Raw genomic sequence first — 21,257 nt, forward strand, 5'->3', positions numbered from 1 at the left:
CCACCATGTCGATGATATCTGCAACTCGTATACAACATAGACTGCCGTAAAAAGAACCTGATAGCTGAATTGGCGGGACCTTGTGATGTCGTCGAAAAAGACGTGAGCTCCCTGACAACGATACCTGCCTCCATCCGGTAAACCTGACACACTTCACACCATTCAATAGCAAATCCGACCTCTTGGTCAAGACCAGGTTCCTGAACCCGATACCTGCACCAGCATGTCCTCCTCAAACGATAGAGATACCCACGGACCTGGCACGAATGGGCAAAGCCGACTTGACCTCGGCATATGCGGCGAGCTTGCCCATGCCCATGATGGTCGATAGCGAGATTGGGATGCCGCTCGACCTGAACGCTTGTGCTGGGATCTGGTGGGACGAGGTCGATTCAGGTGAGTATCAGGATACTCACTCGTCACCGAGCCCAGGAAGCCTGATTTAGATCTACCTGAATCATCCTAGAATTCAACCCCTTGAAACCTGTACCGATCGACTCGCTACATCCGGATGACGCCGAGCTGCTGGAGATGCCCGACATCGTGCTAGGAGCGGGAGGGAGCGGGACTCAACACCAGCTACCGGGAACAGCAGGACGGCCACGTATCAGAGTCGAGGAGACGTGGTTGAGAGGGACGACGTACATGGGGAAGAACGATGGATCCAAAGCGCCGACGATCGCTAGGGTGACAGAGACACAGTAAGGATGGCTAAGTGAGAACCTGCTCAATCGAATTTACCGCTGACAGACATGGTTTGATAGGGAGATTGAGGTACCCGATGCTTCCATGCTCTCCCAGCTGCAAGCTATCGAACGGTCCTTCTGGCAGCACGAGCAATTTACCGACGAGAGCATCAAGAATATCAGACATCCGACCAAGAAGGGGGTGACTGCCGTTGATGTAGGTATTGATAACGAACGGTCTCGCTTGATCGGACCAAAGCTGACCGGTTCTTGTAGGCCTTTGACGTTCTCCCGGATGAGGACGTCTGGAGCGGACATTACAATCAGATCAACTTTCCCGAAAGACCGACCGACAAGGAATCCAACAAGGTATTTAAATATTTACCCACCCAGCTTTCTGCAGGGGTCGTTCCGTAATTGTACGAAAGCTGACATGCCCGCTTACGGAGCAGATCACCAACGAGCAACTTTTGGCCAGTATCTTCCGACCACGGCAAGATCCTATCAAGGGTTTCCAATCTTATGCGCCTCTCGAGGAAGATCTTCCGCAGTGGCACAAAGTCCGCCATCATGTGCTGCCCGGAGACGAGGATAGGGATTACACGAACGTTCAGTGGGATGTGAGCGCCGGTATCCATGCTCCATAACACGTTTGGACTGCACGCTGATTTTGCCTATGGCGTTGACGCAGCACGTCCGTCTGCCTTTCTTGAAAGATTACGAAATTGTGGAACAGGACAAACGTCAAGCCGGTGCGACGGATCAGATCATCGTCTTGTCGTTCTGCGACGGCGAGCAGATGGCTCAACAAGACGAGATTGCCGGTACCAGCTCGGGATCTGCCGGAAATGCTTCGGGATCTGCTAATGGGGACAAGACTCCTAAAGTCGAAGAGGATGACGAAGACGATGATGACGATCTCTTTGGCGACAAAGAGGAAGAAGCAGAGGCCAAGAAGGAAGAAGTTGAAGACATGTCGACTCGTGTAAAAGCCAAGGGCAAGGGGGTCTACTTCGTCGAAATGTTCTCGACCGTCAACGTCAAGCGTATGCGTACAGTGGTGAGCATCTCGTGCCGGACCGCTTGTCATAGCGATTGCTGACGATTCGTTCACCTCTCGCAGACGACAAGAAATTACCAACAGTTGGACGACAACTGGGACGCCCTCACGCTCGCTTACCAACATCCGACGCAGAGACAACAAGGTCGGCGCGAAGAACACGCCAAGTTCCTCGAGCCAGAGTGGTTACAAGAAGAATTGCACGCAGAGATGCCGGATCAGGACAGGGCAGGCGAGGCCATGGGGGATACCGCCAGATTATGATGCGGCTGTTCATGAGACCTTTTGCTCCCACGACGATCTTGTATAACGTGACATCGTCAATGAGAATAATGCAATACAATAAGCAAGACATGAGCAACATCCCTCGGGAGACCTGGTGTTGCCGAGGTGGGGGGAACAAGCGAAACAAAAATGCTATGTGGAACCCTACAGGCTCTATGCTATGCAAACGATCCCGACGCTTTACCCTCTAAGCGCAGTAAATCCTCGAAAGGTGGAGTTTCTGGCGTTTGAGGCGCCTCATGGGATACTATCCGGACGTCATCGGGTTTCGTTTCGGACAGATTCAAGGGAGAGGCGGCAGGTGGGGTGCTGACGCTACTCTCCTCGAGCGATGTCAAATCGCGTGATCGGACCCCCCGAGGTGAATCGAACTGTTCGTCTTCTTCCACATCCATGCTCATGTCCTCGTCGTCGTGTCCAAACATCTCGTTAACGAGCTGGTTGTCCTGCTCATTTGAGTTGCCAGTAGACTCGCGGTGACTTCGTTCGGCTGGCGAGTCCTTCGCGTCGGTCGATACCGTGATCAACCTTCCACGTGCCTTGAGCTTGGCCAAGATTTTGTGGGTAAATTCTTTGATGAAACTTTTGAGCTTCACCTTCTTCTCTTCTGACAATCTGTCCAATTTGCCCTCCTGGTAGGTCTTTCCTCTCTTCTCCTTGTCGACCAGGAGTTGAGTACACTACGACAAGACGAGGCGGTTCAGCTTCAAGGGCCTGTTGTAGCCCATATCTTCAGGACTTACCTCCTTCGCATACTTCTTGAATGTTTCGCGTTCCATTTGGCGCTGATATTTCGACATTGTCTTGACAACGAATTCTCCAACAAGCTTCATCAATCGTTTCTCCTTTTGAGCTTCGTTTGATAGCTTGCTCTTCTTCCGCCGGGTGCTGGATTCACCATGTTCGGAACGACGTTTCAATAAGGGTGCTTGCATCGCCTGTGATGCTTTCAACTCCGCTTCTGCTGCCGCCTGTCGGGCTGCTGCTTCTTGGCTGGCCTGAGCCTGGGCCAAGATAGCATCTAGTCGATTCTTGTCCAGGAACGGGTTGGCCGGCGCTGGTGATGCAACGACGGGCGTCGGTGTAGATGAGGGAAACCTGGGTTTTGGTTTAAAGATGGGCCGTGTAACGGGAGCAGGAGTGAAAGTGCCCATCTGAGGAAGGGGGGTCGATATTGATATTGCGGGCGCCACATATCTCGGTTTGTCGTAAACTAGCGTCACTCCCGATGCGTCACCATTGGTCGCGTCATCAGCGGTGTCAGGCTAGAAACAGGTCAAAGTGAGCAGTGTTTCAAAGGAAGTGATTTCACTGACGCCGCGGACTCACCACATGCACTTTACGGGGTATCCGGAAGACCGTCGGCCGATCCTTCCAATAGTTGAGCAGCTTCTCTGCATCCCGGCGAATGTTTTCGTTGGAGTGATCGAGGTAAACTCGTACAGGCTCCTCGATGTTGGAGTCCTCGATCTTCACTCGGTTGCCGACTTTCCACTTTTGCATCGCTTCGAGGACCTGGTCGATCCAGAAAAGAGATGCCCGTCAATTACAGCCTGCCAGTTGTGCAAGGTCTGAATCTTACCAGCAGAACGACTTCCTCATCCTCTGGGAAGCTGCCGAGCACGGTGGTCATGTTGCTAAACCCGTGCATACGTGTAACTTCCCGAATCGCTGCATCGTCGTCCGTCATCTAGTCGAGCGCAACATGCGATTAGCTCTGACATACTGATTTCGCAACGAGAACAGCGAGTCTCACTTGGATCCTTTGTAATAGCTTGATCAGCATTAGTCGGTTGGCTGTTGCTTGACGAAGCGCAGCGACAATTTTGGGAACGTCTTGTGATGACATGGGTTTGAGAACCGGCTGTGCAAGAGCTACGTTAAGTTTTGCTCGCAGCGGGGTATTTTCGGTGTGACTCACGTTGAAGTCTTCGTCGAGTCTCTTCGCCCGCTTCTTCTTGTTCCCCTTGAGTCCATTCGCAGCAACTTCCTCAGACACGCCAAGAGCTGTTTTACGTAAATCACACCGAAGTGAGTTTGGCACAACATTAGATAGACCCCCCAGATCGAACTCGCCTTCGAGATAAAGATCATCCATAGTGCCCAGATCAGTTTGCACTTTGCCTCCGATAAACCCTGAGCAATTCGGCTCGCCACAGTAGCAGATTTGCGCATCGTAACTATGAGATTGCGTAACATCTTAGTGCGAGTTGGAACCCGATGAGCAAGATAGTCTTAGACCTACCCGTAGCGGTCCACATTATAATTAAAAGTCAACTCCTCGCCCTCGAGGATGTCGCGTTTGGCGAAAATTCCCATCCGCATACGTTTGCCGACGACCCATTTCGCGACGTAACAGTTTGGGTTGCAGGAGTGATTGAGAAATCGAGCCTTACCGCCCCGTTTGGTTGCGTCGAGATACTACCAGAACCCGAACTCATCAGCCCGTAGCTCGTGTTTTGTCTACGTAAACAGCGATGATTAAATCATGTGACGACGCGTACCTCTTCCTTCTGAAGCATCATGAAGTAGAAGTGCTGGATTCCCTCGTTGGCGTAGTCCTGTATTCGCTTTCGAAAGGTGGTCTCAGAGATGACCTCGCCAATGTACTCATATATGAACGTCTCTCTGGTTATGAGAGACAAGGAACACAGTCAGGCCATAGCTATACACGACAATCCTTCTGACAGAGCGGAAAAAAGCTGAACTTACGCGTTCATATCACTGCCTGCTCGAATACCGAACCCTTTCTTCTCCGTTTGTACGATCTCGATGTTAGCGTATTGCTTTCTGCTAAATCTGTTGACAGTATTTAGATTGAGTGATCAGTCGAAAGTGTCCTTGCCTCAGTCCTCCCCCTTGAACTGGAAATGTGTTTCCCAGCCGTACCTCTGATTTTGACAATGTCCTCTCGTTTGACACTGGCCATGCAAGCATTCAACCTGTGTCATTCGGTTGATACAGTTACTCCCTTGGCCACATGCATGTTCCGGGTCATCTTCGTCTTCAGAGCACCCGTATAATATCAGCAATGGGCCTTGAAGATGATGAAGCCAAGCCGTCTAGCTTACTCTCGTCGAAAACGCAGTCGCACACCATCATCTCCTCCTGCTGGTTGCTCCGCCCGAGACCTTTCGTCTGAAATTCATTCTCCTTCAATTCTGCGAAGGTACTGAGAGCTTCCCGCTCGGCGTTTGGCAGATCTTTGATGAAGATGCGGGATATAGGTTCGGGCTGAGTCCTCCGCCGGGACAAGGATGGCTTCGCCGTAGGGGTCATCGGTGGTGTCGACGAGCTCGAAGCAACGCTACTTGCCCGTGTCCGTTCGTCCTGTGGCATTGCAGTCGATGTTGCACTTGATAAACCGCCTGCAGGAGGTCCAAAAATGCTCTGTGCGTCGAAAGCGGGCACAGGGATATCAACCTGTCCAGTCGAGAGTGTTTCCTCGAGAACAGCTCGTTCTTGCAGCTCCTGTTCGCCAGGGGTCCCCGCGACAAGCGAGTCTTGTTGCTGCATGCTGAGAACTCAAAGGAAGCCTGTATCTGCGTAGGCAGAGGTAAGATTAAGGCCGACGAGCGGAACAACCTGAAGACGCAATATAACAGCGTGACGCAGAAAGTTGGTAGATGAGCGCTCTCTCTCTCCAAAGTTAGCTAATATCGGGCCGAGGCGAGATCGACGTGAGGGACGCGATGCGCGACACCCGTCGTCGTACTCTCGTCGAGAAAAAATAGGGGCAATCAACCGGATTGAATTGGCATGCTTGACATGGTAGATACAGTGAAGTTGATTGTGGTAGCGGAGTGTATGCAGTGTAGAGGACACGAACTTGTGGTGAACGAATTGTCCGTAGCGTGTGGAATGAAGAGAGATCGTATTGAGGCGGCCTGGTTGCCTGCCTAATCCTCGTCTTCCGAGTCTTCACCATCGAATCCAAAGATGGTCTTGAGGTCCCTCAAACTGCCATTATCCGTGGCTTTCCCAGCCAAAGAAGCGTTGACGAGTGCCGTTTTGCTCCTTTCTGTACGCGTGGCGACAGAAAAACAGAGATGTAAGCGGCTAATCGAGCGTAAGAAGCATCAGTCGGAACGTACGGATCTTCAGGATTCGCTTCTCGATAGTATTCTTGACGATGAACCGGGTAACGAATACCGGCTTGGTTTGGCCAAGGCGATGAACTCGATCGATCGCTTGACTGTAAGAGGTGGTGTTTCGTATCAGCAATGATTCTTTGTAGTCATGATAGTAAATCCTCACCTCTCGACGGCTTCGTTCCCTATGAAATGCAGAAACAGCAGCCTTGTATCAATAACGGATCATCAAGATCGTGGGTGCTCTTGTTGAGCAATACTCACACCATTGATCCAGTAAGATGACATGGTTCGCTGCCGTCCTATCGAGATAACACAGTGAGCTTCTACTAACACCTCAAGCAGTTCAAAGCTCGACCTACAGGTTGAGCCCGGTTCCTCCAGCTTTTAGCGAGATCAACAGGACCTGAGAATTCTTGCCGCGTGTAAAGGCGTCGATGACAGTAGCTCGTTCCTTTTGGCTCATCGACCCATCGAATCGTCTGAAAAGGGTGTGGAACCGTAAGTCAAGTGGCTTTGCTGCGTTACTGCGTTCATACTGACAGGTAGTCTATATTGTTGTCGGAGAGCACCGGCTCGACGAGAGATAGCATGGAGGTGAACTAGGAGAAGCCAAGTTTAGCGGCACAACGATCTGCCTCGACGGTCAGCGGTCGACTTACTTGAGAGAAGATGAGAGCTTTGTAAAGGGGGTCTTGAACAGCGATGTCCTTCAACTTCTTGATCAGGGCTTTCAATTTTGTGCTGGTCTGGAAATCGACTTTCCGCAGACTTGTCCGACCCATTTTCAGTCTGTTGGTGGTATTCGGGCGACTTTCTCGCAAGTCGCTGCTCTTGAAAACCTTGGCGCAATCCGGGCATTTAGGTGTCCTGCCCGCATCCTCCTCCTTCTCGATGAAGGCAGAGGCACAGTCACGACAACTAAGCAGTAATACGTAAGTTGACTACTTTCCGGACCGCAAAGAGCGTATTCTCAGGCTCACCCAGTATGGTAACATGGCAAAATGACTTCCCCATCGACCTCCTCGTGGCAGAAGAGACACATTCGGGTCTCGCCCTTCTCCAGGTTCTGTAGGGTTTGTGACGATGGCGCAGCCTGAGATTCCTCACCATCTTCGTCCGGAAGGGCTTCGCTAGCGTCACGACCGTTGGTAAAATCGGTAATCAGTTGCTTGATGTCGTCGCTATCTCCCGCTGTTCCAGATATGATATCGTCTTTGCCCTCATCGCCGCCACTCGTAGCCTTGCTCATGACGAGCAACGGATGGTTGACCGCTTGACGAAGTCTGCGCCATCGAATATCTTCATCAGCATGCGTTGACTGTAGCACAGCAATTGCAGCTATATTTACCTCATCAACATTGCCAAAATGGATGTGTAGGAGGATTTGACTTGACCTTCCTGGTCCAGTTCGATGAATTTACGACGTGAGCGGTCATAGATGGCATCGTAAATCTTCCGTTCTGAGCGAGAAAATTCAAGTTTCTCGATCGTGATCTGCTCTGAATGATCAGCGCACGTCTCCGACAGACCGCTCCGCAGGGGAATCCACGTACCGTTTTGTCCGGCAGATCCACAATCGGTTTGCCATCTTTATCCTTCATGTTCTTTTCTCTTCTCAACAGACATTGTTCCAGGATGAACTGCACCACATCCAACGCCTTAGGGTCTTGAGCCAAGAATGGCTGGGTGATGAAAGTCCGGAAGAAGGGATATTGACCCCAGGGTTCCAAGCGCAGGAAGTGGAGGAGCGAGTACAGGTCCTCTAGTCGATTGACGATCGGAGTTCCTGCAAGTCAGGCAAACCGCATTAGCGCAAACCAAAACAGTACCGATTTGGGAACATACCGGTCAAAGCCCATCGCTTTTGGCCCTTGAGATCGTAACAAGCCTTCGCTCCTTTCGATTGGCGATTTTTTATAGTATGTGCTTCATCTAGAGTGCCAAAGTATTCACGTCAGGAACACGCTGATGCCTAGACATCGCAAACACATACCCAGTACGATTCGGAGCCACGAGACTGTTGGGGCACGCTCATCAGCGCAGGTCCGTCAGCTGTCAATCAACACGGACTCACTATCGAAAAGTCCCCCTCCATCGTAATTGGGCTTGTCCCTGTTCTTGATCCACTTGCTATGCTCGCTTGCAAGAGTGCCGTACGATGTGATGATCACGTCCACTCGTTCGTCTTTCTCCCCGCCGAGGAGCACATCCAAGTCACCCCGCTCGTTGCCATACCACAACCTCGTATTCAAGCTTCCTTCCACGCTCATCCTACCCAATTCCTCCTGCCATTGTTTTGCCAGAGATACCGGACATACCACTAGCGTAGCGTGAGGCGGCTTGGCATGCTCAACGCCATCGGATGGTTGTTTCTGCACGGGTTGCCATTGTTTGGAAAGGGTCAATTGCCTGAACTTGGGTCTCTTCGCGACAGGCTCTCCGTCTTCGTCTAGGGCATCGTCTCCATCTGGCGATGTGGCTTCTACCTCTCCCTCTCGATTTGTATGTATCAGTGAAGCCAGCATACTAAATACGAATATTGTCAGCTGAGAGCATGGTGCGGTTGGACAAAGTAGCACTCACCATGTCTTTCCCATTCCCATGGAGTCCGCCAGGATACCACCCCTTGCCCTGGTATTTGCGCGGGGGAAGGACAGGCTCAGGTCGCCATCATACGGGCTGTGCAGCAAGGCGAATCTGATTCGTAGTCTATCTGACAAGGGCTGAAGAAAGGGCACTCACTTGAAGTAGAATGTTTCGCCGGTGCCGTCGGCAGGCGCTTCGGCCTCTTCATCGTCATCTAGGTCAATCTCGATGGGACCTCCCGCCTGCTCGTGCTCGTCCTTGAAGCCATATCTAGGAAGGAGCATCGATAATCGGAACAACGTTCCTTTTCGAGATGGTTGCGACTTACTCTTCCCAAAGAGGGTGCATGGACTGATCTCGCAGATTCGCTTCACCCTTTTCGAGACCGGCCATCCATCTGCGCTCCAACTGAAATCAGTACAATGCTCCAGACCACCGGTAATTCCAGCAACTTGCCCTAAAGCCTGCTTTTGGTAAGGCCTCAACGTATACGTAAACGTTTCAGGTGGATCCATTTCCTCGATCAGCGCGTCATGCCTTTGAGCACTGCACGAGTTGACGGGTGGGAAGATGGTCAACGCCCCGATATCTTGCGCTCTTTAACACTACTACGAACGTACCGTTTGTATATGTCTTCTAATTCGTTCAACTGACTCTCGTTCAGCAACTCTGCTTCATCTCCACTCTCCGCTTCGGAATCCTCGTCTAGATCTCCCTCCTTCGCTTTCCCCTTGGCCGGTTTGACCTTTTTCGTCGGACTAACGGCACGCGATCCCGATCCAGAAGTCGACTGGCTGCACGTCCTCGTCCCGTTCGTCTTTCCTTTCGCGATGATTTTACCCTTGTCGGGCGAAACGCTGCGTGACTGCTCCTTGCGCTTCACATAAGCTGGCATTCCCGCTGCCGATTCGCCAAAGTGGGCCAAGGCATCTTCGTTGATCAGGCCTTTACCCTTGGCCTTCTGAGCCTTCGTCAGGGCGCTGGAGCGAATCGGTTTGACGCCCATGCGATCTATAGCCAAACCAGTTCAGCACCATCGCTCGAACACAGAGGATGCGGAGTTTTCAGCACACTCACTGAACAGCTTGCCCAAAGCAGCCTTTCGCAGTCTCATCCGTTTCTCATCCTCGGTCTCTCCCTGCTGTTGCCAAAACCCTCCCGCTCTCGACCTTTCTTCCTCATCACCTCCCTTTCCCGCCTGCATGACATTCTCCTCGAACGCTTTTCTCGTCAAAAACACCTTGAGGTTGAGCAGGATATCACAACCGATCGTCAAGCTCGCCGGCGCGTCAACGACGGTTCCGGTGAGCTCTATCATACCGGGATCCAGGAGCGGGGAGATGAACGCTGCATCGCCGGCAGGGAGACGCCCGACCTCGAAACCCCTATCGTTATTAAACCTGACAACTGCATCGACCTTCTTCACCGGTTTAGCTGTGGTAGTCGCCGCCTTCTTCCCAGTCGCGAATCCGCTCAAGGTCGACTGCTTAGCAGTTCCCCCTCCCTTGATCACTTTCCCATTCTTGATCACGGTCGTAGCCTTTCCCGCCGTCTTCCCCTTAGCCTTCTCCCTGTCTGCTTTTTCCTGATCCTTTTCCGCCTGCGTCTTGTTCCTCTCGACTACAACGCTGGCTCCGCTGGTGATGTAACCTTTCCCCTTGCTCAGCGCTATACCGCTGCAATAAAACGATCCGATATAGCCTCTCTCGAACGACGCCAACTTGGCCGAAGCCTGAGTAAGAGGTGGAGGTGCAACCTTTGACGTAGACGGTCTCGGTGAAGCTTTCCGTTTAGGCGGTCTTGATGATGGTCCAGCTGTGGCTATCGGTTTTTCTGGTGTAGAAAGAATGACGATATCATCATCGCTATCATCGTCCAGCCAGTCGACCTTTGCAGCCTGTTTCTTCTTCTCCAGCTCGGCTTTCTTCTTCTCGGTAGGCTTGGGTGTGGCCGGTACTTCTACGATATCCGATGACCGAAAGCCGTACACGTCCTCGGATGAAGCCCGAGTCTGGGTATGCTTCGGCTTGATGGGTCGGCGGTCCTCCTCCTCGTCGTCTGACGAATCTTGCAGAAAGAGTGCCTCCTTAGGAGGTGGTGGTGGAGAGTCTATCTCCATGGTATCTGTCATTCGAGCTCAGTGGAACGTGCTCGATTAACGAGCTGTATTGGCAGGTGTCAACAGAAGAATCGGATGATCCAAATAGCAAGAGGTCGAGGCGAAATGGAACCAACCCCCTACTCGAACGCTACGATCGAGGCAATCGGGATGATGACGGACTTCTTTCACGCGACGCGTATTTTCGCGTTCATATACCACCAGGTCGCGCGTCGGAATTGGTGATCAAAGTCGTCGCTTGTTTCACGTCTTGCAAGCAGCCAAATATCTCGATCTCTGGAAGGAATGGAGGGAGTCCATGCTCTGGTATTCAAGGCGCCAGTTACTACGATATGGCTCAGTCTACCAGCATTCTCGTAATCAACGTGAGACACGAGCTCACTAATCCTGTCTGAAGTCGAAACTCGTCGTTGGTGATTATTTGGCATCGCGGCCATTCGGATTACATATAAGCCGCTCTTATACCCCTCGACCTGATTGACTGTATTGACGACGATAGACACAAAAGAGGATTCAGAAGCGGAAGCGTCAGGCGACTTAGGGAAGAGAAATTGATCATCACAACGCCAGGTAGACTGTTCATGGCAGAACCGTCCCTGTCAGTGCCACAGGCCACGAGATTTTAGAGTCGATTCTCGAACCTGAAAAACAGAACAAGTCATTACCAAGGGGCCTCTCCGAGGTCGTCCACCAACTGACCCCCCTCGGTGTCTTCATCGTACTGGGTGTTTTCCCAATTAAGCAGCTGGATACCATTCTGGACGAGACTAGGGGCGAGGATGCCAAGACAGCAAGTATTTGCAGCGATTGTGAGGAAAAAGACCTTGAGTGAAAATCCTTGATGTCCTGGGTCTGACGAGCATTCTCGAATTGGTCGAGGGCGCTGGTCATCTTGGTTGCAAACAGGGCGTGATCGCCGTGCAGGGTGGCCAAGTTGCTGGCATAAGGGTGCAGGCTCCGCAGCGTACAATGAGGCCCTGCATGATCGTGCAAATCTTCGAATCGTCCTGACGTCATGCCCTTCTCGATCCAGAAGTTGACGGAAGAGCTGTCATGTCGCAATACCATCGATCGCCAACAGTTGGCCATGTTGACCGAACGCAGCGAGTTCGACACTACAGCCGAGGGGAGCCGAAAGGGTATATAGTGAAGGTGTGTTCGTGCCGCAGTCGTACGTGTGGGTCTGCGGCGTTCGTAATTCTCGATGATCATCGGATCTTCGTCAGTGGCTGTCGATCGGGAGTTGCCCCAATGTTGCTTGCCCGCCGATCTTCGTGAAGCGTCTTATAATACAGTACAGAATAGGCGGATCGTCTCATAATACAGTACAGAACAGGCGGATGTCTTTCGGGATTGACGACCGGAACGCCGGAATGGATTGAGCGACTAAGCTCTGAGGTCTCTTTCCTTATTTCTCTTCTGGCTCACGAAATGAGATATCTAAGCTGTGGACTTGGGTTACTCGATTTCGTCATCTCTACAGTAAACCGCCTGCCAATCGTCTTGCCATTTCCTATGACCCTGCATGTCGTCACCTCTGATCGTTCAAGATGAGTATTGTACCTGGACAGCACCGATCACGTAGAGCTTTATTAGAGCTAGCCTTCCGCCTTTGTAGCCCTCACATATCTCGGTACCCAATTTTCTATCTAGACGATCGCGCTATAGCACACGTCCAGCGCCGCAGCTCAAACACCATTATCTGACATGTGCGGATCTACACCGATCAAATCGTCCAAATTGATGAAGTCGACATCATTAACCACGGATCATGAAACGACTGAAATCTCACTGTTGCGCTCGGCCCAGTTTCCTTAACTGTAGCTGAGGACCTCTTCCATTAAACGCTCAAAATCACTGGGGAACCGGCTGTCGCTGGAGACCAGCTTATTCGTCAGCCAACATAGTGTTTCTCGATTGACCTAGAAGTGCTGGACAGCTGCATACGCGATGGCTCGGACCGCCACGGTTTCAGTAGCGGTGCCCGTCTGACCTTTTCAACCGTTCGGCCCCGGCGCCGCGTCATCGCAATTTCAAGCTGTTTTTGGTTCCGGCCGCCGATACCAGCCGTCGATCGTTTGACCTCCTTATTACTGAGACAAGGCTCGATGCATGCCCTTCTGCGCACAGATTTGGTAAGGACTGGTGAGGTACCATGAGACGCGGCTTGTGTCTCGTACATCTCGAGCTAAATGTGCAGGTCGCAGTGCGCCAGGCGGTTTCACTTCGTGGTGGATTGATGATGTTCTGCAACTGCGAGGTGAAACTCGCCGACGCGCATGACCTCGGCGGTCGACGCAGCGAGATAATAGGTCGAGATGTCAATTGTACAATTGTACCAGTCACAGTCTCTATGAACTGTATACTCTGCCAAGCAATATGCTCTGATCAGACATGTATGCAGAGCATGGACCGACTCGACAGTCAGTAGTTGTACTATTGTACGTCCGTGGTCGTTAGCAAGCTGCAAGCTGAAGGGGGGCCGCGAGCAATTCAGCTTCCGAGCAAGGGAAGAGGGGAAAGAGCCCGCTCGTCGCCGTGCCCCTGCCTGGCCCTCGTCCTGTTCCCCCTCCACGACACACTCACACGGTTGTCACACCCACACACATCCGCTCTGATCTCTGAATCATCATCCATCATCCATCCATCCATCATCATATCATCATCGTCTTTCCCAGATATCCACTCGTCCGACCTAGATCTAGTCCTTTGAAATCGCAGGCAGTCCATCTTTCTGTCGGCACAGACATCGCTACTTACCACTCCACTCTCCTTACCAACGTGATCGGCCCCGGTGACTCGTACGAGCCTTATCACCCGTACTCCAACGCGCAGCCTGGTCTTCTCCCCCGCAATTGATCTCGGATCCCGTGGGTTGGTCGACAGAAACCTCGCGATCCGTCATCACCGATAATCCCTACGAAGTCGCTGTCATCGACATCGATATCACCTTGCGCCTGAGGTCGTTTCGTCAGCATCTTCAGAGGAGCAACCACACACCACTCCCTCTACCTAGCCAGCACCTCGCCGTTAGCTAGCCCTCCATTCGATGGGTCAAACCCCTTCCAAGAAGATCGGTCGGACCAAGTCCAAGGAGCTCTCGCACTATGATAGCTTTTCCAAAGCGGGCAGTCACCCGAACGTGCCTACGGCACCCATGGCAGGCAGCCTGGTCATCCCACCACTCAAAGCGGACTCGGACGGGTCGAGCGGTGCAGCACCTCTCGAAGTGAGCACGCCAGGTGCGAGAAAGGGGAGCGGTCCCACGAGCGCCGTCAGGGGAAGAGGGAGCGTAACTTCTGGAGCTGCTGCAGCCGGTGCAGCCGTACAAGGTCGATCAAAGTCGCCTCCACCACCTACGGCGTCATCTCCTGACGATCCCAACGTCGCTGGAAGCAATCTGGACGCCGTGGCAGAAGGTCGAGGCTTGAACACTACGGGTTCCATCACCAGTCTCGGATCAAAGGCATCTTCCTCGTCGACCGGACCCAACATCCCTACGACGCAGACGATCACCGCGAGCTCACCCGACAGGAACAGCAACAACCCCTTTCGCTCCTCCTCTCCACCTCCACCATCCGCCTTTTCCACCTCGCCAAGCGCCAACCTCTCTGCCGGTCCAGGTTCATCCAGCTTGTCCACCTCGCCCAGCCCGCTCGGACTCGGGACGACGAACAATCCGTCGGGTAACAATTTTAACCGCACACTCGACGTGGATAACATGATCTCCCGGTTGCTAGAAGCTGGGTACAGTGGGAAAGTGACCAAGAGCCCTCCTCTCAAGAATGCCGAGATCACGGCGGTCTGTCTGGCCGCGAGGGAGGTCTTTTTGAGTCAACCGACGTTGATCGAGTTGAGCCCGCCCGTCAAGATTGTCGGAGACGTTCACGGTCAGGTGGGTCGCGCATACGACCTAGACTCACAGCTCTTCACCCCCATCACGTGTGTCGTCTGATTCGCTGCTTGTTTTCTTCTGGTAGTACGCCGATCTCATCCGTCTGTTCGAGATGTGCGGGTTTCCTCCTGCCGCCAACTACCTCTTCCTGGGCGACTATGTGGATCGGGGGAAACAGTCGCTGGAGACGATCCTCCTGCTGTTGTGCTACAAAATCAAGTACCCAGAAAATTTCTTCTTGCTCCGGGGTAATCACGAGTGTGCGAACGTGACGCGAGGTAAGTCCCAATATGCCCTCCAAGTCTCTGTTCTTGTGCTGACTGACATGGTCTGATTTGCTCGACCCCGGACGTAGTCTACGGGTTCTACGACGAGTGTAAACGCCGTACCAACATCAAGACGTGGAAGACCTTTATCGACGTCTTCAACACGCTCCCGATCGCTTCCATCGTCGCTAGCAAGATCTTTTGCGTACACGGTGGGCTCAGCCCGAGCTTGACGAGCATGGACGATATTCGGCGGATACAACGGCCAACGGGTGAGTGTCAGCTCGAATCGCATGTGTGGCTGCATCGTCGACGGGGGTCGTAGATGCGATATGGGGTTGAGAGCTGATCATCTTAACTGCCTGGGTCGAAACGCAGACGTACCGGATTATGGGCTCTTGAACGATCTGGTCTGGTCAGATCCGAGCGATACGGCGCTCGAATGGGAAGACAACGAACGAGGGGTGTCGTATTGTTACGGTAAAGCCGTCATCAATAGCTTCTTGGCGACGCATGTGAGTCACACCGATCCGGATGAGCTGATTCTGTAAGGGATGCTAAATGTGAGGGAACAACGTGATGTTGTATGTTACAGGACATGGACTTGATTTGTCGGGCGCACATGGTGGTCGAGGTTAGCAAAGACGAGCCCTGCGAATTCGACATCGTACTGATACGATTGAATTATCTTTAGGACGGCTACGAGTTCTACAACGACAGAACACTGGTCACCGTGTTCTCGGCACCAAAGTGAGTAAAAGGTCGACGTAAATGTATCGGTTCTCCACGCTAACCATCTGCGCTTCCCTATAGTTATTGTGGTGTAAGCTTTGGAGCTGGATTGAAGCCTTAATGGAGATCATGATACTGACTGTTTCGCCGCCTCGACGCTATTTTGCTCATCAGGAATTCGACGTAAGTCAACCCGTTCACAAGGGATTACCATTACCCGCTGACCGAACCTGTATTATGTTTGCAGAACTTCGCCGCTGTCATGTCCGTCTCGGAAGACCTGTTATGTTCGTTCGAGCTGCTCAAGGTAGGGCGCATTGGTGCTCGTTACCGGATCTAGGTTTTTGCATGCTGATATCGGGCATTATGTCAGCCACTCGATGGAGCGGCATTGAAGAAGGAGATGGCCAAGAACAAGCGGAAAAGGTGAGTTTGACCGAGCGTCGTGTAAAAGTGGGTGTCACTGATCGGATCCTCGGTCTCGCAGTCTGCAACAGCATCAGTCACCGCCCAACACCCAGGTGGTACAGACTTTCTAGGCTTTTTACCTCGTCTCGGTTTCGGTACCCACCTTCACTCCCCCTTTCCCGACGGCCGGATCGATACACGGACGCTACACGTCTCTCTCCCTCACGCTCGCATTCCTCGCTCCGGGTCCCTGGTTCTCCCTCTTCTCGATTGCATCGATACCCTCCACTCCCTCGTCAAGTCATATCTGGAAACACCTCGTCAGGGCTCCCACACGCCGGCGAGTCGAATCATCCTCCTGTACCACCAGTCTCAAGTATCGTCGCTATGAACAGCGGCTCGATAAGGCCTACCTCTTTTTCTCTCTCCGGGAACTTTTGTTGTCTCATATCGCTCCTGTCAATCGGAGTCGCAGTCCCATCAATCAATGTATTTACGCTCAGCTCTGAATCGTCCGAAAAGGATCGCGCCGATGAAAGTGCTATGAAAAATTGTCGAGTGAACGCGGCTGGTCGGGTTTGGCAGCTCGAGATTGAAGTGGAGGAGCCCGGATGACCGCCAGGTGTTCGAGAGTCCTGACGTGGCTGACCTTGAGGAGCGCGCAACGAAAGAGTCAACCAGTTCATATCCTGTTACGTCGGCCTGATTTTATACAAATCACAGTCCTTCTATCATCATTACAAGCTAGACCTAAAACTCAAACCATATCACCCGGCTATCATCCCGGAGCACCCTGTACGACCTCCATTTATCGCCCACCCTCAATACTCATGAACCTCCTCCCTATCCACATGCCTCATCCCATGTTTACTCCTAAACCCGCGCTTAGTCTTGGTCCTGGTCGTGGTCGCCGTACCGATATTCCCCAAGGTCTGAGACTCAGGAACATGATCTTGCTGTTGAGGGGCTCTGGATGAGACCCAGTGGGATCGTTTCCAGATCGACCTCCCCCCGGCGGGACGAGGTTGAGGGTGAGTTTGGTCATAATAAGGGTCTCCTCCGTAAGTTTCTGTTTGGGGTACAGCGTAGGTTTGAGGGTAAGGCTGGGCCGGGGAAGAGGGGACGTTGCCATAAGTCGCTGGCTGCGCTGGGTATGCCTCGGTTTGCGTTTGCGTTGGAGCTTGCGATTGTTGGTGGTATACAGCATGTTCCGGTGCATAATAAGCTCTGTACCACATGCCAACCAGGAGTCAATCCGATCAGCCACGACCGCTCGTCTTACCACCTCCTTGATTCCTGCTTACTCTTGAGCGGGATACCCATATGTCGCAGGATCGTCAGCATACGGTCCTTCCGTATGATCCTGCCGCCCACGCGCACGCCCACGGCCTTTCCGAGAATCCCTGTAGATATCTTGTTCCGTCTGGATCTTGAGGGCCGAGTATTCCCTGCAGGCTACATTAACGGGGTGTCGTATTCGAGCTTCAGTATAATCAGAAAAAGAAACAAAGACTCGCCTCAAGTTGAAGAGGCTGAGCTGGAGATCGAGATCGTGACTGACCATCATCATACCTCCTCAATCGCTCCGCCTCCCTCGCCTCCTTCCTCCCCGCTCTAACCTCCCTCAAACCCTCCCTTAGGGTCCCCCTATCCACTTCCCCCCTCTTCAACCCCGCTCCTCCAGACCTGATCGTCCCCATAATCCACGTCCCCGGCTTGGGCAACCTTACAGTAGGTTCCGGGTGCAAGAACCTCTTGGGCGTGTAATTCGGCCGGCGGGAGGTCAGCGGGATCCGGAGTGGTTCTAGTGGAGGTGGAGCAGGGTCGGTAGGGTTGTATGAAGATGAGGGAGGGAGGGGGCGGTGGACTTGGATATGTGGGCGGGAGGAGAGGTAGGTCTGGTATGGTTGTTTAGGCGGGACGGGGGGCGCCGACTGTACGTCGATCAACGGAGGCTCGGTGCAAAGTCAGCGAGGATACCAAACGGTGACACGAAGTAAGAGTGAGGATGACGTGCATCAGAATGAGCTTGTTGGCGACGACGAGACGAAAAGAACCCTCGTCTCTGTCTTCCTGCATCTTGCATGGGCTCGACGTACGGGTCCATGTCTTGTCGATCAGGATATTGATGATCCGGGTTGGACTGGCGATTACCCATCGTCTTGTCGGTTTCTATTGTGATGACCGGAGGTGATATAGCCATAACGATGCGGGGTATAGGGTATGAAGGTATATCAGTTCGGGATATATATAACCAGATCGAATTCTTCGAGTGAAAATGTGACAATCGATCGAAAGGAATCTCGACGAGGATAAACAACAAAACAAAAATAGTTGATGGGTGTCGATTCTGAAACACGCGCGGGCGCAATCGCGGAGGATGTTCGATGACGTACCGGCTGATCATCACACACAATTCACACAAGGTGCTCCGATCGTAGAGTCTCGATCCAATCTGTCAGCAGCTCAGCAGACGATGATCAGCATGCAGGATGATCAGTACGATCCGGGCAGAGGCAAGTCGTAAGGGCCATGGGCCGGACAAGCCAGGAAATCAAAGAGCTGCAAAGAGAGATGACACGTCATCCTGAACTGAACAAGCACTCGGACAAGCAAAGATGAATGACCCCCGAGGTCTCGAGGTCGAACGCGACGCGACGCGTTCTCCCTTTACCTCGACGGCCTCGACCGACATCATCATCTTCAACATCACACCTCGAGAAGCATCATCTTCACCTTCTCAGAACCGTTTGTCAACTGGTACAGCATTCCACACCACACAGCCAAAACTGCCAGCGATCTCCCTCGCCCATCATGGACCCAACCCCCCAACCCGCCTCGACATCGAGCACATCGACTTTCCTCTCCTCCCACTACCTCTCCACGATCCCCCCCGACTCGATCAACGACCTCCAATCGTTCCTCGACGATCAACGACGAGCCGAACAGGAAGCTAGAGAAGCGATGCCTTTCCAGACGGGAGAGTGTAGTTGGGAAAGAGGGTATGTGAAGCAGAGCGTCTGGGCTTGTCGAGGTGAGTCGTCTTGCCATTTGATTTATGAGATTTTGAGAGGGAGAGAAGGCTGATTCTCGTCCCGCGTTCCTGCTTCTTGACTACCATGTACCTCCTATGGTCTATGTAGACTGCGATGGAAAAGGCGTCTGTTACGGTTGTTCCATCTCGTGTCACGCCGAACACGACCTCGTCGAGCTCTTTCAACGACGGAAATTTCGGTGCGATTGTCCGACATCAAGCAGGCCCAGCACGGATCACTCTTTCCTTTCTTCCTCCTCTTCTTCCTCAACCACGGCCAAACAACCTCAATTATCAGCACAAACGACCAAACCCCGCACGCTGTGTACCCTTGTCCCAAACTCTGCATCATCGTCACCGTCACCGCATCCTCCCAACACGCACAACCGATACACCCGCAATTTCACCGGTAAATTCTGCAGGTGTCCCAAGGGGGAGACTTATGATCCCATGGAAGAAGAAGAGTCCATGGTCGTCTGTCTGGGTTGCGAAGAATGGTTCCACGAGGGATGTCTGGTGAGTCTTTCGAGAAGTCGTCGTTAGTTGTTATCTGGTTTTGTTGTCGGAGTGGTAGTGGTGGTAGGGGTGGTGGTAGTGTCGTTGCTGATATCGTTTGCTTGTGTTGTGGTATGCAACAGAACCTGTATGATCCTTCTAAACCGCCCCCTTCTGATCCGGAGGAGGAGGTCGACCAGCCTCCGAATACTAGTACCAGCACTACCGCCGTGTCGGATATGATCCCCCCAACCAACCCCGCCCAGCCTATCAAAAACACAGACCCGACCGCGACTACAAGCATAGTCACCCGCACAAACAACCCGGCCTTATTACGCCCAGACGCCTACGCTCATCTGGTCTGTAGGGACTGTATAACGAAACACCGGGTGACGAGACGATTAGCGGGTACGAGGGGGTGGATGATGATCCTACCCAAAGCCCGCACGCCTGGACAAGATGCGGTGGCACAGGGCGGGGAGTGGGCGGACCGGTGGGAGGTCGTTGGACTACCAGACGTACGGGATCCGGATGCGGGCTCGAGATCGGGCGGGAATACAAAGGCGGATGAGGGGTCTGAGGGTGTCAAAGACGTGACCGGCGCCAAGAGGAAAGCCAATCAGGATGCAGCCGAAGCAGAAGGGCAAGAGACGAAACGGCCCAGACTAGAACCCACGTCTAGCCCAGCAGAAGGAAAGTCCCGGCAGACCCGCTGTATCCTCCCCGACCCGGTCGAACGCGCTCAAAAGGCCTTGGACCCGTCCAACGACAAAGCCAGCGGGTATCCGGACGGACAAGGCGATGTATTTCTAATCGAGGGGGAGAGGGAAAAGTTGGCAGGGTACCTCCAGTGCGGGTGTGAGGCTTGTCAACTTCAACTTCATCGTCGACGTGCGGCAGGGGAGGAAGAGGAAGTGCCGTTTCCCCTATCCGAGGAGGATGAGGGGGAGGTGTATGAGCCTCCGAGAGAGGAAGAGGAGGATGGGCCGGAAGGTGCGTTCAAGACATTCTAGCCCTTTGGATCTGCTTTCTTTTCGTGGTTGCTGACTTGTCCCCCTTTTGGTCCCTGTATGTCTCGCTCGCGCAGAAACGATCGACGAGATGACCGCCAAGGCATTGAACGGCCTACCGCGGTCTCAAGCGATCGAGACGATGATCAAGTTCAACGAGATGAAGTACGTATGCGTAATCTTATCCTTCTCAAGTCGCACCGAGACGCAAAAGACGACCGCGCTGACCGTACGCTCGGGTCGTGCAGGGACAACCTCAAGGTCTTTCTCGAGGGTTTCAGGGGGACCGACAAGGTCGTCAAAGAGGAAGACATTCAGCTGTTTGTCGCTGGGATGAGGGAGCGGGCCGAGAAGAGATGATTAAAATGAGAATGAGGACGTTGATGAAGAGGAAGATGAAGCTCGTGACACGAAGCGACCATACGACGACGGGGTAGCGAGGACGACAGTCAAATCGGTCCGTGCGGTGTATTGTATCTATATCATATGTAGCTTTGCGAGATGATACCCTTTTCTTGTATGACGATCCGCCGATGTTTGCACCCATACGAGACTTGTCGACTTGATCCTTGACAACGTTGGCTCGG

At 52.8% G+C, this 21,257-nt stretch overlaps 6 protein-coding genes across 6 annotated transcripts; 3 read left to right on the plus strand and 3 right to left on the minus strand.

Moving 5' to 3' along the window:
* The first annotated feature begins 31 nt into the window (after positions 1-31).
* Positions 32-2,100, plus strand: HD553DRAFT_129365 (Paf1-domain-containing protein). Its single transcript, XM_046176575.1, has 8 exons — positions 32-102; positions 170-396; positions 467-701; positions 765-903; positions 963-1,055; positions 1,139-1,306; positions 1,378-1,743; positions 1,810-2,100. Exons 1-8 carry the CDS (start codon positions 86-88, stop codon positions 2,008-2,010), a joined length of 1,446 nt encoding a protein of 481 aa, XP_046033489.1. The 5' UTR covers positions 32-85; the 3' UTR covers positions 2,011-2,100.
* Positions 2,101-2,189: 89 nt separating this feature from the next.
* On the minus strand, positions 2,190-5,370 carry HD553DRAFT_277085 (putative histone-lysine N-methyltransferase; the record flags this gene model as incomplete). The annotated part of the gene is made up of 12 exons (XM_046177986.1): positions 2,190-2,711; positions 2,775-3,296; positions 3,364-3,546; positions 3,614-3,721; positions 3,788-3,895; positions 3,953-4,038; positions 4,090-4,211; positions 4,277-4,452; positions 4,536-4,659; positions 4,744-4,830; positions 4,921-5,029; positions 5,103-5,370. The coding sequence occupies 12 exons, from the start codon at positions 5,368-5,370 to the stop codon at positions 2,190-2,192; spliced, it is 2,415 nt and encodes an 804-aa protein (XP_046033490.1).
* A 401-nt stretch (positions 5,371-5,771) lies between these two features.
* On the minus strand, positions 5,772-10,959 carry HD553DRAFT_318310 (DNA repair protein RAD16). The gene is made up of 19 exons (XM_046180852.1): positions 9,789-10,959; positions 9,332-9,722; positions 9,168-9,257; positions 9,040-9,108; positions 8,868-8,981; positions 8,709-8,804; positions 8,200-8,651; positions 8,119-8,142; positions 7,971-8,057; positions 7,679-7,911; positions 7,474-7,619; positions 7,106-7,408; positions 6,785-7,043; positions 6,666-6,724; positions 6,485-6,604; positions 6,387-6,424; positions 6,289-6,307; positions 6,126-6,226; positions 5,772-6,052 (listed from the first exon to the last, which is right to left on the minus strand). Exons 1-19 carry the CDS (start codon positions 10,840-10,842, stop codon positions 5,931-5,933), a joined length of 3,777 nt encoding a protein of 1,258 aa, XP_046033491.1. The 5' UTR covers positions 10,843-10,959; the 3' UTR covers positions 5,772-5,930.
* Positions 10,960-13,879: 2,920 nt separating this feature from the next.
* HD553DRAFT_300451 (Metallo-dependent phosphatase-like protein) lies at positions 13,880-16,699 on the plus strand (the record flags this gene model as incomplete). The annotated part of the gene is made up of 12 exons (XM_046178636.1): positions 13,880-14,239; positions 14,339-14,725; positions 14,811-15,003; positions 15,081-15,263; positions 15,370-15,506; positions 15,587-15,625; positions 15,686-15,741; positions 15,805-15,814; positions 15,898-15,906; positions 15,971-16,030; positions 16,097-16,149; positions 16,211-16,699. The coding sequence occupies 12 exons, from the start codon at positions 13,880-13,882 to the stop codon at positions 16,260-16,262; spliced, it is 1,539 nt and encodes a 512-aa protein (XP_046033492.1). The 3' UTR covers positions 16,263-16,699.
* A 253-nt stretch (positions 16,700-16,952) lies between these two features.
* Positions 16,953-18,210, minus strand: HD553DRAFT_326395 (uncharacterized protein; the record flags this gene model as incomplete). The annotated part of the gene is made up of 4 exons (XM_046181704.1): positions 16,953-17,358; positions 17,436-17,586; positions 17,693-18,065; positions 18,112-18,210. 4 exons carry the CDS (start codon positions 18,208-18,210, stop codon positions 16,953-16,955), a joined length of 1,029 nt encoding a protein of 342 aa, XP_046033493.1.
* Positions 18,211-18,827: 617 nt separating this feature from the next.
* On the plus strand, positions 18,828-21,213 carry HD553DRAFT_288854 (uncharacterized protein). Its single transcript, XM_046178308.1, has 5 exons — positions 18,828-19,165; positions 19,275-19,681; positions 19,804-20,653; positions 20,748-20,835; positions 20,919-21,213. Exons 1-5 carry the CDS (start codon positions 18,946-18,948, stop codon positions 21,028-21,030), a joined length of 1,677 nt encoding a protein of 558 aa, XP_046033494.1. The 5' UTR covers positions 18,828-18,945; the 3' UTR covers positions 21,031-21,213.
* Positions 21,214-21,257: the final 44 nt, after the last annotated feature.

This window comes from Filobasidium floriforme (assembly GCF_021052385.1).
Source record: "Filobasidium floriforme strain CBS 6241 chromosome Unknown HD553scaffold_24, whole genome shotgun sequence".
Classification (NCBI taxonomy): Eukaryota; Fungi; Basidiomycota; class Tremellomycetes; order Filobasidiales; family Filobasidiaceae; genus Filobasidium; species Filobasidium floriforme.